A 17,863-nucleotide genomic window follows, 5' to 3' on the forward strand; every position below is an offset into this window, starting at 1 on the left:
AGAGGGGACATTGAACCCGTGTCTCCAGGCTATGTGGCCTGCGCTCCACCGTGCAGTCCGCGTTTAAGAAAATATTTGTTACTGAAAAGATCAAGGCATTCAAGAAGTTGACTTATACATCAAAATATAATAAAATAAAGAAAAATAATAAAACACAAGCCCATACCAGACTAATATGGCTTCATTTAAAGTATTTTAGGCCCTGCAGGTAAACAACTCAATGGCTCTTTACGAAAAAAAAAAGGCAGGGTTTGTTCATTCATTTTCTGTGCATTTTCTGGTATGCTGGAGCCGATCCAAGTTGACTTTGGATGAGACGCAGTGTACATCCCTGGACTGGTCGCCAGCCAATCGTAGAGCAATAAACAAACAATTCACTCAGGTTAGATTCACGCGTCAGAATGCACAAACAACTTTTTTCACCTGATCCAGAATAGAAATTATCACTATAGAAAAAGCGAGAGAGTACGGTCAAATTGTACAAAAAACAGAATGTTGCAAAAGGAGCCAGATAAAACTAAGAAAGGATGCAGCCTGAATAATTTTTGCGACTTTGTTGGTGAAGGAAAAAAATAAAAAAAACTTTAGAAAGAGCAAAGGAAGCCAAGGCAAAGCATACTGGAAGTGTTAAATTATTCAAATGTTTCATCTACGCCATGCTGCTTGCGTAGGCCAGACCTCTATAATATGCATGTAAGAAAACGTGATGAAACACCTCCATAAACAGTTGGGAGTGTGCATCGGGGATGTTTGGAGAGCACGGTGGGAGAAAAGGGTGATGCAGAGAGAAGTGACTTTGACTTTAGACATTCATGTGTCGACTTCTAAAGCGTATACATCTGACGACGCTTCATGAGATAGACTGATGTGATCTGGCAAAAAAGTCTGCAACAGACAAAGAGGCTGCAGATTAAGAGGGGGATAAGGGCGGAAAAGAGGGAGAACAACATTGCTGACTTAAAGAGAAAGATATATGAGAAAGGAAAGAGGAAATTTTCAGATTCCTGCCATTGTGGGTGTTTGTGTGTGAGATGACAAGTGAGAGAATGGGGCATTGAACAGACAAAGACTAAACACAAACTGGCGTGGGACTAAATAAAACGAGGCAGTTCACTTCCCTCCTAAGTGCCGAGAGAGATGAGAAAATATGCATTCCGAAAAATCCAAATTTCTTTCTGCATTGGCAGTCTGACACAATCCATGTGGGTAAACATTTATATTTATGCCACCCTTTGCTTAACCTGAAGAAATTTCTTCCCTGTGATGTTTAAAGTCTGATTGTTAAGAGAAACCTTGTGAGTTCTGGAACAGCGATGGTGCATTTGCATTTTTTTTAATTCTTGGCAACGAGCTGTGGAATGTTTTGTTCTTTTTCCAACCCAAACCTTTAGTATAAATATATAAAAAAGTCTTATATATAGTAGATCAACCTGAATATAGTATATAATATAGATTTGGCAATCTATTTCCGTAATTTATTTTACATAGCAGGAAAAGGCTTAGGTTTTCCCTGGAGGTACCAACATAAAAAAACAACATATATTCTGCATTACCTGCAAAGCTAACTGAGGTAAACATTTTTTGAAGTGGGGTATTTGAAATAATCCAAATTGTAACAGTGGGGAATTAAGATTATGATTGTAATTCACTTGTTTAGTTGATTCGTAGCAAGGTGAATGCAAAAACTGCTTATGGTATACAGTAATCCCTTGTTTATCACAGTTATTTGATTCCACACCCAACTGTGATAAGTAAATTTAGGATTCCATATTTATAAATGGAATATTTTTCAGTTAGCGCATAGGAAACCTGCTTATATCCGACAAAATATTTGGCCATTCTTTTGTCTTCTTTTCTATCTCCTCTTGCTCCGGTCTGGATGCTCCAAATTTGCATAACAAAAAAAAACATAAAATAAAGGCAAATTTTTTACTGACAGACTGAATCTGTTCATAGCATGTAAGGGCATTTGGATCAATAATACTATCTGCCCCAATGGCTGGACTAAGTAAAAAAAAAAAAAATACAGTATATATATATATATGTCATTAGAGCCTTCTAGACATGATCTAACAGCTACAGTCACCTTTAAAGTCGTAATGCCCAATATAGTTGACAACATAAAAGTAAATAATCCATTTAAGACCAAAATAAGACTTACGCTGTACGTGTTACTGTAAATGTATTCCCTATGGGACCTGAACGAGACGTGGGAAGGGAGTGATGATGGGATTAAGAGGTTTAAACTTTGCATGGGTTACGGCTGTAAAAGTACCCCGTGATTTTATTCTTATCAAATATTATTGAGCCTGTCGTGAGATCATTCAAACCTGCAATAAAAGCCTGTTGTTCCGGCGATCAAGTCTGGTGATTGTGTGCCTCACCGAACATTACAATAATATTACTGACACATCATGAATATTACATCAACGTCTTTGAATGTGTCTTTTCTATGCCTTATGTAAGTAGAAAAAATCAAATGTAACATTTTCTTATTCTCTATTCTTGTTCTATTCAACCACAAACTATCATGATTTATTAATTAATATATTTTTGACAAAAGTGAAGCCGTGAAGTGAAGCCGCAAAATCTGAACCGCAATTTGGTCAGGGACGATTCAATTGTCTTTTAAAGACGCGGATTAATGTTGTACCTGGAGTTAGCTGACCGTCTTGTTATCATAAAGGGACAATTGCAGATAATGGCGCTCACCACACTATAGTCAGACAATCAGACACAAACACAATAATGTACCCCCCCCCCCCACGTTATAGTTAATACTTGGTGGAGGTACGCGATCAGCTGAGTACTGTTTTAGTTGAGTTTTGTTTATTTGTTTGTTTGAGCAGTTTAAGAAGCAAATCTCCAAGCAAACAAACCAAACTACTGTTCAAAAACCAGTAAGATGGACCAGCTCAAGACGTCTTTTTCATGTGTTACTCGGAATTTTGACCAGAGCCAATGTGGTAAAACACATAAAGCCAATAAAGCTGATTCTGATTACTTTTCCCTTGCTCATCCAATCACCAGTCAGAATGGTGTGTCGATGCATTCACGGACTTGCAGTGAGTTGGATATTTCATACTGTTTTTTAAAAAGGCAGGTTTCCTCCACTTTGTGGAGCCCAGCGTGGGAGTCGCAACAAGGAGGGGGGGGCTGAAGAGCTGCATGCGGCCTACACAGCATCTTTATTATAGGTACAATCAAATTTCAATGAATCTACTTGTCACCCATTCTCGGCAGAATAAGTAAATGATGCAGTTGAGGTAGCTAATTTATTCCTTGTCTTCATTGAACGATAGAGCCAAGGGAGTCAGAGCGTAAAGCAGCGGGGCTGCATTGATTGTAAGTATTTATCTCTCGCTGGTCAGCAGTCTGCCGTGTTGATGTGCACTGGAGGTCATTCTCCTCACTGAATCCCCATTGATCTCATCTTTAGAGCCTCCTGACATACTCAGGGCTCCATTATGACAGTGATCACACTCAAGTGTACACTGATAAACGTGCGTGCACAACTTGGACGGCGTACCTTAAGCACATTACTCGTTGCACGCAATCGCACATTTTTACAGTGTGGATCGGTACAAACCAGGTTTGATTCTGCCTCGCTCTATAATTCGTTGAACTGCACCTCCTAACTGCATGTAAGAGCATGTGCTAATTCAGACATCATTTAATAAGACAGGCATCCAGACAGTCTTGAACACTCCATTGAAAGGTGATGACAGACAATTACACCCACAAAATCGATCTTATGACCTTAGGCCTACACATTTATACATCCAGAAGAGACAAGTGTGGGCTCAACCATCAAATTAGAGTTTAAAGTCAGCCTCTTTGAGTTAGGTGATACATTTTGACCCTGCCTACTCATGCAACAACATCAGTTCATTCGTCTAGGCCAAGGGGTCCACATCGGTTATCTTTATTTAAAATAAATTAACTCTTTTTTTTCATCTTCTAGTTCAGTGTTTTGAAGTTCAAATCATTTTCCAGTTCAAATCAACAATGCAATACAATATACAGTAGTTTGATTATATGAATTATCAAGTTTTTGTATTGGACCTCTTTAATCCCTGGTCTCAGCCGCCCATTGGAGTTTAAAGTGCCTCTGATTACACAAGTATGCATGCATATTTACAACCAGATACCAGCTTATTATTGCTTCTTTCTTTCTTTGTTGTCTTCAACTAAACTTTGAACCAATCGAGACGGAACCTCTGCCCACACTGGGGGTGAAACAATGTGTTGTGTGGGTGGCTCATTGTCAATTCTGTCTGCTAGTGAGAAAAAAATATATATATATATATAAATAATAAATAAATAAAATTACCAAACAGTTGCTGTGTCGCACTAAAAACACGACTTAGAGGAGGCAAGTGCACATAACAATAACATGACTTATTATTATTATTATTATGACTCTTGGTACTGTATGCTTTGGTATATACATACATTTTGGTGGATGAAGTGGATGAAAAAGACATTTATGCTGGAATACAGAGTATGTTCCACATTAAGGGAAACTGATTGCTTATGGAAAAGGTGTTTGATTTCTGTCTCCAGCCACGGGGTGGGTGGAGCAGTAGTGTGAGACAGGACAGCCTCCAAAACCAGCTGCTCCGAACCGAAGCATGTCACAGTCATTAAAACACCCGTGAACTGTTTTAATCTGTGAATAAATATGTATATCTAAATAGTCTATCTTATGACTTTTGTAGTTATTGCACTTCAGGCCTTTATTACGAGTCTAAGGTCAATGTTACACTGACAAACATTATAAAAAAGTGCCATATGCCATCATCCTATAGAAAAAGAACCAAGACTCATCTCATCTTTTGACTTCTTTAGCTGTAATTACATATTTAAGGCAAGTAGCAAGTGGAATGCGGCATTAAAAGAGTTGTTTCAAAAGGCATGTTTAGGATGTAAAGATCAGAATAACCTGCATATTTTCTTTCAACTTGCTTTTGATTAGCATCAGAGAAGGCAGTGCAATCCAACTTTAAAAGTAATCACAGGTTTTTCTTTAATCACTAAAGATGCTGATGCCATGTTTGGGGGTGTGGAGGGGGGTCATAATTGCGTACCGTGTCGGCACAGATGGCAATTCTTTTTTTTTTTTTTTTCTTTATCATCTTTAGGGTATTTTTGTAGAATTAATTATTGGCAGAAGATTAGTAACGTATCCCTTATGACTCAACAAAAAGAGAAATGTATTAGTAACACGATATAAAAACAGCCTTCCTGAAGACTTATTCCTCTTATCACAGGTGGCACAAAGCCGAAAGCTACAAAGGGAACAGATTGACAGGGTGAAGCAGTGGGATTTGGAACTCACCATTGTTGCCGAAGTCGAGGGAGTACTTGACCACATGGTAGTTATTCCACACGTAGAGGAGGTTGTCCCTCGGGTTGTAATCCACTGCGGCGATGTACTGGTACGAGTTGGGGAACGGTATGTTGATGTTCACTTCCTTGCTCTTATCCGTGTTGTACATGTAGTCGATCTTGTTCCCTGTACCTTCATTGTCGTCGTCTTCATAGACCGTTTTTACGACATACAGAACCCCGCAGATCATGAAAGCGTTGGAGGCGGAGCGTTTGTCGTAGCTGGTGTCCCAGGAGCCTTCGATGCGTAAAGTGTAAGGGTTCAGCTGGCTCACCACAATGCGCCCGTTGTTTTGCTCCGTCGCATAGATCACCCAAAGTCCGTTCTCATCCACCGCTAAGTCGATATCCGACTTGCCCCCCCAGCGGTAAGGTGATGTGTCATGATAGTTGGCGTTGGCGATGATAGCCTCGCCGCTCTTGATGCGTGTGCGGAGGTCAAATTTGACAATGTTGCGAGTGCGCTCTTTGTTGAAGAAAAGCGCACCGTCGTACACGACAAAGCCGGTTCCGTCCACCCGATGCGGCAGTTTGTATGTTGTGGTGGGACGACCTGCAATAAAGTCCTCCTTAGATGAGTACTCAGTCAGGGTGTCTGTGCGGTAGGGCGTCCACGGCATGTAGTAGATTTTGTCCGATGCCTGCAGCGGGTCTTTGCACCAGGCTCCAGACTGGTGGTCGGACTCGAAGAGATGCTCACTTTGGTAGACACCACGTAGAATTCCGGGACACAGAAACACTGAGGGATGAATAACACCGTTTTCACATTAGGGACTTTTTTATGGGAACGCTGTAAAATGCCAACTAGCCTGACTATTTCCTGACACATTTTCATCAATTTTACATTATGTTTCAACTCGGGTCTTAGACTTGAGTTGTGAAGCAGGCGCGGAGATTGCAGAGCTCAGCAACAGATAATCCTATAATGCAGCAAAGACAAAACCTCCCTTTCACCTATTCCCACTTCTCCCTCCGACCACAGCTCCTCATTAGTCTCTTAGCTTCTTTCTTTTTGCCTTCCCCTGCTGTTTCTGCAATTGTTACAACAATTCATTTGCCACTCTCTGTTTGGTATTCCCATCACGGAATACAGAGGTCATGTTTTATGAGACATGTGAGAAAAGCACTAAATTGAGAGAGGCCAGTGTGACTACAGTTAGAGCAATAGCAATTTAAGTAATTTAAGTGGAATGTACAGATATGTTCATATGATCATTGCGGTTTTGCAATTCCTCTCTTCTCTCTCACATAACAGTCTCGGGACTATTAATTGAACTATGGCCGGATATTCAAAGCACTGGTGCCATCATATCACAGGAAAGAATATGAAATATTAAATGTCATAGCCATCCTTTGTTCATTGGCTCATCATAAAAATGTGCTTGACCCTTGGAGGGTTTGTTAAGTGACGTTCCAACCGATATCATGGAATAATGTTAAGTGCAACTAATGAGAACCAGTGTTTCTAAATTGCCTGGACATGCTGGAATCCGGCTGTTTTAATATAATCGCAATGACACTGATGGGCTTGGGCCAAGAATACGCTTAAAAAAACATGCACTTACCTTTTTGTTCAACCTCTGCCAGGGCCATTGGTGAAAGTTGAAGGAGAAAAAAAAAAACAGACCAAAAAAAGAGAAAGTAAGAAAGAGAGAGAGACAAAAATGGATTAATGATGCAATAATAAGGGAATCACCACAATAAAATATCTGATCTCCATAATTGTGCTCGTATTTCATCCTAACCTTATGAGAGTGTACGATGGCTAATGAGATTACATAAGAAGGAGACTGCACTACAGTGTCGAAGTGGATCACTGGATTTTACGTGTTATGCTCATACACATTTGAGATTTTGCATACATACACATCCCATCTTTCAATATATTGGAATTTGAAGGAGGCTTCAATTTGATACAGGAATTTTTTTTGTGGCTGTTTAGTGTGCAGGCCGCACAGGCAGGGTTCGATTCCCCATTCAGGTGTCTCTGTGTGGAGTTTGCATGTTCTTGCATGTTCCGTTACTCCGGTTTCCTCCCACATTCCAAAAACATGCTAGGTTAATCGGTGACTCCAAATTGACCATGAATATGAATGTGAGTGTGAATGGTTGTTTGTCTATATGTGCCCTGTGATTGGCTGGCGACCAGTCCAGGGTGTACCCCGCCTCTCGCCCGAGGACAGCTGGGATAGGCTCCAGCATACCCACGACCCTCGTGAGGATGAGCGGTATAGAAAATGGATGTTTTTTGCACAAATGGTCGACTGAAATGTGTAATTTCACTGCGAAACATACTTTGTGTTATTGGTTTATGAAGACACAAATGAGCTCTCCGACATAGCAAGTAACATTTTCACATTTCAGCAATATATATTTTTTCACGACTCACGGCAAACTGGAGCATACTTAAACTCAACTCAACCAGAGAAACCTGTTCTGCAGTCACCTATATCTGTCTTTTTTGGCTGTTTCTTGAACTTTTCCCCCTTAATTATCTTCTTAATAACTATTTTAGTAAATAACCTTTTTGACAAAATCCCTATTTAAACAATTTCACACATGCATGTGGCATTTTCGCTCAGATTTCATTTGACGTCTAGGTACGAATATGCTTATTTGACTCTCATCTGCTTGAGTTGGTGATGACTGCAACCAGATATGACGTCACATGCAACCCAGCAATAGTGGTCTATATTAGCTGTTCCTTGACAAGCCCTGCGGTCAAGTTACAGCAATCAGTCAAGATGGGCTCTCCACGGTAAGCATAATAAGCAACCAACAAGATGTGGTTGACGCATTTTAATTACGATGATGTGACCTGTACTGTGATATGTCTACTGAATCTGCTGGTGTAGTTGGATGTACTTTTGCATTTAATTTCATAGGCCATGAGTTTGATTGCCAGCCAGGTTTGCATCAGAAAACCAAAACCATTCGTGCGACTGACTCGCTGCGGCAACCCCGTGACAGCAAAAAGATGAAAGTGAGAAAACTGTGATATGTCTATTTAAATTCACACTCTTTGCACAAGATGTCAATTTGCATTGAGGTTTGTATCAATCCGAGTGATTGATGCATCTGTCTATAACGCTTATCCTCACGAGGGGTACACCCTGGACTGGTCGCCAGCCAATCACAGGGCACATATAGACAAACAACCATTCACACTCACATTCATACCTATGGACAATTTGCACCAATTAACCTAGCATGTTTTTGGAATGTGGGAGGAAGCCGGAGTACCCGGAGAAAAACCACACATGCACGGGGAGAACATGTAAATTCCAGCTAGCCAATCGCCAGCCAATCACAGGGCACATATAGACAAACAACTATTCACACTCACATTCATACCTATGGACAATTTGGAGTCGCCAATTAACCTAGCATGTTTTTGGAATGTGGGAGGAAACCGGAATACCCGGAAAACATGCACAGGGAGAACATGCAAAATCCACACAGAGATGCCCGAGTGGGAAGCCATTATATCAAGATAAAATAAAAAGAAAAGTTCCAATGGATAACTTCATAGCCCATGCAGCAATATGAACCTGCACTACAATTGCAAGCTTTTAATGTACATTAATCGCGACTGAACCACAAAACTGATGTGATTAAAGGGATTACATTTCAGCAGACCAGCCCAGATTGCAGCATGAAAAACACTCACTGTGGGTGAACTAATGCTTTGTGGACATCACCTCTACTGCATGACTATATCATTGTGATGCACTTATTGTGCTACTTCCTTGCTCCAATCCCTGCACCCAATTCCCTCTCTATTATAGTCAAAGCTCTCTTTGGCTGAGGGTTATTCACGTCACCCCCTCGGTGAAAATGCACACACTTGCTCAGAGCCTTTAAAACATATGAATTCCATTCCACCTCAGTCTCTAGGGGGCCCGAGTGGTTTGTGAACATGGCAGAAACCTAATCCTGCAGGCAGTTTCCCTAGTGTCTTTCAAGACTGTTAGATACTTGCTGAATGAAACTGGTCCCCGGGGAGGATAGCAGAAGAGGAGGGTGCCTTAAAAGGTAAAACATTTGGAAGGAGTTTGGACTTGTATTTATATACAGCAGAAAAAGCTCTACACATCTCACTGTGTGACCATAAATTCTTTAACACATTAAAGCCAAACTCATCACCGCCCTCAAACACGTGCAACACACACAACCAACACATGGATAAACACACACACACATGCACACCATTAAATCCTTAGCTCATGAAAAATGCATGGTAACTGGTGCGGCTTAGCGCAAGTCCTGATAAATAAGCAATCTCAGGAAGAAGATGGCGTTAAACTTAAAACAAGTGTCTATTTGATTGTGTGTGTGTATGTGTGTGTGTGTGCTGCTTGGATTTAAAATAGGTCTGACATAATCTTCTCCACAATGCTGGTCGATCTGTGATTTGTTCATATAACGCAGCGGCGTCAAAGTCATGCTATGGAGGGCCGAGAAACTGAAGGTTTTCTTTCCAAAGCAGCTGATGTTAATGATCAACACCACCTTCAATTTGTGGGAAGGAGCTCATTATTTAAATGCTTCTGCTCTTCATTGACACATGTGATATAATGAAAACACTTTTTGACCGGAAATAATGGAAAATCAAGATAAGTCAAACTGTGACTATCATGAAATGTATATTAACCAGGCAACAATGTAACATTATTTACTGTAACACAGTAGCCATGTAATGCAGGGTGTGAAAAATAACAGCTATGTAATCATGCCATAATCGTCAATGGTCGGTTTGAAAAACACACAATGTTGTCCACGATACAACATTGTCTGGTATTTATAGGTTATCACATGTTTTGTCTGGTATCAGGCCAGGTATCATGCCCCCAAGTGTCTTCGGTCGAGGGCTGATACTGGCACGCGGGGGCATGATACTGGGCCTGATACCAGACAAACCATGTGATGATCTTATTATCACATACTATTTAATCATGAGCTTATTATCACGTACTATTTAATCAAAAGACCATTTTGCTTCCAGAAAATGTTCAGTTTATTACATGTATTATATCTAAACAGTGTAAACACAACAATTGCAAAAATATTTCAACAATAATATTTTATCAACAGTCTTATCTTAATAATGTCTGACAATTAAAGTTCCATTAATCAAGTTTGGGTTTTTTGGTGACTGGAGAAGCACTAGGCACTAAGCACTTGTGTGCTGTTCTCTGATTGGTTGTTTCACAGGCACGATACCAGAGCAGTGCGCTCTGAGTGGACCGCTACGGGGGCTGATACTGGACATGGTTAAACTCTATATTTTATCAGTATCACTGCCCTGGGCTTTGAACACAGTATCATTTCGGCCTTTTCCCGTATCATTCATGGGCGGTTTCTAGGGTACAGGGCCAATTACAGTAAAGTCTCGTTATATCGATATCGGTTAAAACGAATTACTACTTATTACGATACTATTTTCATTTCCCGGCAAATTTCTAGTCTTTTATGATATAATTAGCTCCGTTAGTATGATACACGGTTATTATGATAATCCGGTTACTACGATGCCCTTTTCATCTCCTGCCAGCCAATTTGGTCTGCTTATATCGATACAAAAGCAGCTTAAATCAATCTTTGCTTAAGGATTTCAATACCAAAAAAGAACACGGTGAACGGCTGCTTCCAGTCAACTTTATTTTTCACACTTCCACCACCAGAGCACAGCACACACAGCGGAAAACACCCGTCCCTTGCGCCTACCCCTCCGGGTGGCAACACCTTCCCTATTGATAGTTCTGGGGTGAATTATGTTCCGGGGTGCATTATGTCCCGGTAACCGGTAATCACTACAGTGTAAGTTTATTTTTATTTACTGTAGTACAAAATGTATTGTAGTACAAAAGCATGCTAGATACGCAATCCATGAACTCAAGGAGAAAATTACATGCCATATCAAAGATCCGCCCACTTTTAATGCAGTTCGGCGCAGGATCGGATATATGGATAGTCCGGTTATATCGGTATTTTTTTCGACTCCCGAGAATATCGATATAACTTTACTGTAATACTGTAGTATGTGATAAAACACTGTACATCACCTCAAAAAACATTTCCTTTATGTGTAATGTTGCATTTATCAACAAAGACAATTCTTTGGACAGTGCACATGGATGAATGCCAACACATTCCTGATGCACATATAATACTTTGTGGTTGCATGAGCACATCCTATGACAGCCTCCATAAAAGGAAAAAAAATGTGTGAGCCTGGTTGCAGGCCACAAATAGACATACCTACAGTCGCTGTGATAACAAGTGTAGCAAATAGTGCATAAAATGTCATACAAATGCCATTCAATTGAATTGTTATTGCTTGTTTTGCTACATTAGTGGACGCCTACGTCAGTGAGCTCAGTGGAGGACATTTTGTTTTCTTTTCTAAGGAATCGCTCACATGTAATTTCTTCTGAAAGGGTGCAAAAAGTCTCACATGAATCAGAGGCTTTTTTTTATGTCAGAGCGAAGCGGATTGACCACACATACTGAGATGAGACCTCAAGGTTTTTTCAAGGTTAAATGTAAAATTGAGCTCTTTTGTGGTGCTGTACAAAGACAGAGGATGGACTCAATTAAGTATACATTTGGGATGGGTACAACTCATCCATAGTGCAGCTGTTCATAGTCTAATGGAATCCAATGGAACAATTCAATCATACAATCTGCCGTTCATTCATTTTCTATCGCTTATCCTCACGAGGGTCGCGAGCGTGCTGGAGAACATGCAAACTCCACACAGAGCGGGGGGAATTGAACTCGGGTCTCCTAGTTGGGAGGTATGCGCGCTAACCACTCAAGCACCGTGCAGCCGTGCCTTTACAAATATGATACAAGAAAACAATAAAATATATACTTCAATTAATACCTCTCAATAAAAAAAGAGTACTATTATATTTTTAAATGCACCTAACGATTTGGTAATGATGTCATTCGCCATCCTTGACTAAGCGACTTCTCAACCACTTCCACTGTGCTTTGGTATTCATTTGTAGTATTGTTTGCTAATATTGCCAGGATATAAATTCATTTTTTTGTGAGAATAAAACATGATGTCTGCTTACCCCCTGCCGCAATGATTTTCCCTTTGACGCAGTGTAAAGATAATTAGCATTTTTATTGAAAATGTATGGTTTATTAAGGGTGTATCAGACTAGATGGAGAGACGTGTATGTGTGTAAATGTAAGGTGTTGTGTTACACATGAGGCACATGTGTGTGTGTGTGTGTGCATTTCTGCAGCCGAGTGGCAACAGCAGCCTCAGCACGATTATCTCTAATCTCCAATCATACTACAATAGCCCAAGGTCAATTATGGACATTTTTTTTGTCTTTCTTGCTTCATTATTATCTTTTTCTTCCTCACCTGACATTCTGCCATTTCATTCTCTGCTTTTCTACTATTTGCCTCCCTGTCCACCTCTCCTCACGTCTTTTATCAGTTAATTCGCTATTTCTGCTCTTTGTCTGCTGGCCTCGTCTAACCTATTTCTCCCTATCTCTGTTTCGGCTGTCACTCTGCCTCTTTCACTCTCCTTCTGTTCTTTTGGTCTAGAAAGAAAACACACACAAACACACACATATAAACACAAATAGCCCTTCTCATGTCATCATGATGGAGTTCTTCCAAGGGTCCAATTTGACAGAAGTCTTTAATTGGACAGACAAGAAGGTGATTTTATCTTTTAATTAGCTTTCCTTTTGCGCCAAGCTCTATTGTCTGAAATAGACAGTGTGGGTATTGCATAACATATCACTAGATTTTTCTGATTAATACACTAAATGTGGTAGTAGGCTAATTGCTTCATAACTGCATTTGGAGAGCCACTGCGTGATTAAGATGAGACAATGGATAGACATTATGCCAATTGTTCCTATTTTTGAACATACCAATAATGATGCATATCATTATGGTTTCCTGTGCTGGAGCTGTAGAAGTGAAGCATGGTCACATATCAGTGCTGCAAAGGAGAAGCATTCTCCAGTGGTGCGTTGATGTGCAGATATTTATACTGGGCCTGCAGCACCACCGGCACCTCCAGTCAGTATACACAGTTGCTAATCGCGGCCAAAGCTCACTGGCTAGCTTGGCACACGGATGTCAAACACTCATGTTGCAGAGAGCCGGCAAGAGGAAGAGCAAAAAGAGAGGGAGAGCACTTGATTTTAGTTTTGGAAAAAGGCCAGAAATCCAGCAGAGCAGTGAGGAGAGATGAGGAGTTGCAGGATGTACTTCAAGCCAAAAAAAAAAAAAAAGACAAGAGTAAAGGCTGAGGATGATGGGATGATGGGGCAAATTTCCCTGAAAACTCAACCGTACATAATGTAATTACCTGTTTTACAACGCTCTTTGAGATTTGCTTACGGTAACCGCAAGGAGGCGAGCATACCTGCTGCTACTCTAACCCACGAGCCCGGGGATCGTGCACAGCAGCATGAAGGGGCGTCTCATTGGAGCGCTGCTCATAACCAAGCTCTGATTAACACCAGATGGCTTCAAAAGGTGATCACCAGGGGTCAAGTGTTCGCAAGCCACAAAACTGAACACTTTCAATGCGTCTCATGCGGGGGGGAGGTACAGTGTGCACCCCCTCGGCACAATGTTAACTTTGTTTCCTTTTCTATATAACAGAATGGTTCCATTTGGGAAGGCTCTTAATCTTACTTATAATCTTCGTAATTTTAGTAATTAGGATTTGCAGTGGTGACGAACTGCTACAAAGAGCTGTTTTAGAAAATTGTCTCTCATTATGCTAAGCCATATAGTAGTTTACAAAGTGACATTTCAGTAACCATTTTAATGACAGTATCTACGGTATTCTAATGGCACAATACTACTCTTGGCATCGGCCATTTTGCATGATATTGATATTGATTTTTCAAGGCAGGTGGCATATTGTGTTCTGGGGCTAGCTTTATATACATGGTAGTATATACCAAACCGGACTCTCATCTTTTACCAGAAAAAAAAAATAATAATAATAAAATAAAAATAAAAATAAAAATAAAAATAAAAATAAAAATAAAAATAAAAATAAAAATAAAAATAAAAATAAAAATAAAAATAAAAATAAAAATAAAAATAAAAATCTTACACCAGAAAAAAAAGGTTTGTTGCTACCTTTTTCCGTTCTTTAGTAATCAGCAATAGGGAGAAAATGTATTTTTGTAAGAAGATACATTTAAAGCATAACCTTAGCCATATATATTTAGCCAACATGTCTAAACAATGATGCCACAACATAAACAACACACACATTGTTGTTTTACATTTAAAAAAATATATATTTTGTACAAATATAACATTATTATGGTTGTTTGTCTATATATGCCCTGTGATTGACTGGCGACCAGTCCAGGGTGTACCCCGCCTCTCGCCCAAAGACAGCTGGGATAGGCTCCAGCATACCCCCGCGAACCTCACGAGAACAAGCGGTATAGAAAATGAATGAATGAATGAATAACATAGTTACAATTTTCAAATTTGCAATTAAGCTCTTTGTGTGCACGGGTTTGTGCACACATGCACACATGTGCGTGCTTTAAATTTCCCTTCGTTGGGTACTACTTGCTATTTCACTTCCTGGTTGCTGTGTATTTTGCTGTGTATTTCAATGGAAGATACGCAGAACAAGTTGCACTTCTGCCACCTCGTGGTCATTTTATTCATCTTAAAACAGCATCAAACAAGCTCTCCTCTTTTATAGAGTTGCATCATGACCTTCCTTCTGCCTCTGATGTAAAAAAAAAACATATAAGATGTATGAATCCGCATTTGGGAGCAAGCAGTCGGGTCTTGGATATATAATCAAACCTTGGTTTTCGATGGTAAAATTTTACCTCCGTTGTAGTTGTAGTTGACCTTTTGGCACATTAATTTCTGTGGTATTAATACATATGTGGATGGCTAGCATTGTTTATTAAGCCATCTTGGATGACCCACTCAATACGTACTTTACACAATATTACGGTACTCTGTAAGACACATTCATTTGGCAAAGTCAAATGAGAATGTTACACAAACTAGTCCTTTTGCCACATCAACAATAAGAAAGCGGGGGTCAAGGAAGGTGATGTTGAAGGGATAAATCGAGGTCACAGATGAAGATGTCGAGGAATTGTTGTTGGTGTGCATCCCATCCTATTTTTCCCCTCCTCTTTACCAACAAGAGCTTCCAATAAATGCAACAGTCATGTTATTTTGCATTGTTTTGTGATTTTAAAATTATAATGGGACTCTATAAAGTTGATTAATGTTGTTTTACCTTTCCTGTGGTCTTAGTAGTACCAGTGTCCAGGGTCTGGGACTGTGAAACTGCAAATTCTAACATGTACTTTGATGTTGTTAAGCATATCCCAATCCCCTGCTTTGGCAAACAGTTTTCAACATGACAAGCCCCGAACACACCACCAAGATGCTGAGTATCTGCTGAGGAAGCTGAATGTGAAGGTGATGGAGTGGACCAGTATGTAGCCACACCTGAACCTAATTAAGCACCTGTAGGGCATCCCCAAGCAGAAGGAAGGTGGAGGAGCACAAAGTGCCACCATTTCCACCAGTGATGTCGTCATGGGTGAGTGAGAGGATTCCAGTAACAATGTGTGTAGTTTTGGTGAGTTAAATATTAAGACCCAATTTGTATACGTACACTGTGAGGTGTATTCACTTGTGCAATTGTTATGCTTGAAAATGCATAAGGCAATTAAGGCATAACATGTGTTAGTATGCGAACCTTGATAAAATAAAGCTGCAAAATTCAAACTGCGTAGTGGTGGGGGGACGACTATATTTGTAAAAGAAGATTTTTTTGTACTAAATTTGTGTATTGGACCTCGTTAGATGGTGCAGTTTGACAAAACGATCTTTCTTTGGATGTAAACATGGCTTGTGAGTGTGGCGGTGTGAGTCCACTCGCACATATTTCACAAAAGGGACCTCTTTCATTGATCTGCCTTGATTTACAGCAACAATTTGGAGATATTTCACTGCTTAATGTCTCGTAAAATTTATCTGGCCAACAATGCCACTGACAGCATTGATTTGCTACGTCAAGCGCAGCGGTTTGATCAAAGACGGCTGGATCTCTAGACAGGAGTATCTTATTCAAAGCGCCACATATTATTGCGCCTTTCACAAGAAATTGATTTCATAAATATTTGAAGGATACAATAACAGGCGTTGTAGGGTTTGTGACAGTGACTCAAGCCGAAGGTTTTCTCGGGCATAAGAACTGTGTGTGTGTGTGTGTGTGTGTGTGTGTGCAGTCGTTTTGTGCAACAGTACTTCTCACGGCTGAACATTGCTGCCACAGCGAGGATATGTATCACACGGCTACCTGATACAGCCAACCACTTAGTTGCTTCACGTAAGCTGTAATGAAACATCAAGTGCTCTCTCTTTTACAAACTGCAGTGTTCTTTTCCCTTTTGCTTTCCTTTCCTTGAACTCCCTGACCCTTCTGGGAATAGGGTTCCAGTTGTTTTACAAGAGGTACTCATCTTGAAAGCACACCATTCTTTATCAGCAACCCACCTCTTCAACGCAGAGGCCACGTCCTTAATATATAAAACGTCCTAATTGAATCATTCATAAAACGTGTATTTTTCTATTTGCTTGACCTTAAGTCCACACAAAACTGCATTTTTGAAAATGGGTTTGAAGAGCTACTCAAAACTCAGCAGTGTGTGTTTTTCAAACTGAGTTTTTCAGCCAGTTCGGCAAGTTAACGCAATTCTTTAGGAATTATTTGTGCTCCTGTAGAGCAGCTACACACAATAACCCACACAGAAAACCTTCTAGATCTTCCAGAATATGCATCTATTCCAGCTGTATTTCACCTATTCTCGCCTCTGGGCACACTCACATGTCCAAAGTGCTTCCGAACTACACACTTTGTCGGAGGCGCTGTTGGTGCCGTGGAGAAGCCGGACGTTAGGGCGCCACGTTTACTAACATCGGTGGTCATTACATGTTTTTTTGAGGGACGACCACGAGCACTTTGGTTCTCTCAACCTCCGTGGACGCACAGCGTGTACAACATTAATGCACTTTTCCCAATGAGAGCGCATTTTGGTGGAAATGTCACGTTCATGTTCACAAAAACTGTTCTGTGTGAAATGCCATCGACGTTAAAAATATTTTTCTTTTGCTGGGAATCACCGATATCACCTACTTGTGACAACGACAGCAACATCTGCAGAAGCAGAGCTTAGGGGAGGACAGAGGGCGTATCTCGCCGACAGCCACGCCCACAAGGATCCCAAACGTGTTTCAGGGCTCACTTTCAAATGCGCCAACCTCATTATCTGAACCTTTGGCAACATTCAAACTGCATTTATAGGTCAGAAAAGTGGAAAAAGCATAATAGGTCCCCTTTAAGATAAAAGTCGGGCCTTGCAGCGGAAATTACGGTAGTTTTGTCCTTGATTCCCCAGTGTAACTCTTTCTATAC

The 17,863-nt window shown here is 40.4% G+C and overlaps 1 protein-coding gene across 5 annotated transcripts in view; it reads right to left on the reverse strand.

Annotated features, from left to right (window-relative positions):
- Positions 1–17,863, reverse strand: part of adgrl3.1 (adhesion G protein-coupled receptor L3.1) — a 156,984-nt gene that overhangs the window by 65,223 nt on the left and 73,898 nt on the right. For all 5 annotated transcript variants that reach the window (XM_078793289.1, XM_058085631.2, XM_078793288.1 and 2 more), the window contains exons 7-8: positions 6,957–6,971; positions 5,342–6,130 (exon numbers count right to left, since the gene is read on the reverse strand). In XM_078793289.1, the coding sequence (XP_078649415.1) occupies positions 5,342–6,130; positions 6,957–6,971 (804 nt within the window). The remainder of the gene's footprint in view (positions 1–5,341; positions 6,131–6,956; positions 6,972–17,863) is intronic.

Source organism: Doryrhamphus excisus, linkage group LG9 (assembly GCF_037039965.1).
Source record: "Doryrhamphus excisus strain RoL-2023G ecotype Guam linkage group LG9, RoL_Dexc_Guam_v1.1, whole genome shotgun sequence".
Taxonomy (NCBI): Eukaryota; Metazoa; Chordata; class Actinopteri; order Syngnathiformes; family Syngnathidae; genus Doryrhamphus; species Doryrhamphus excisus.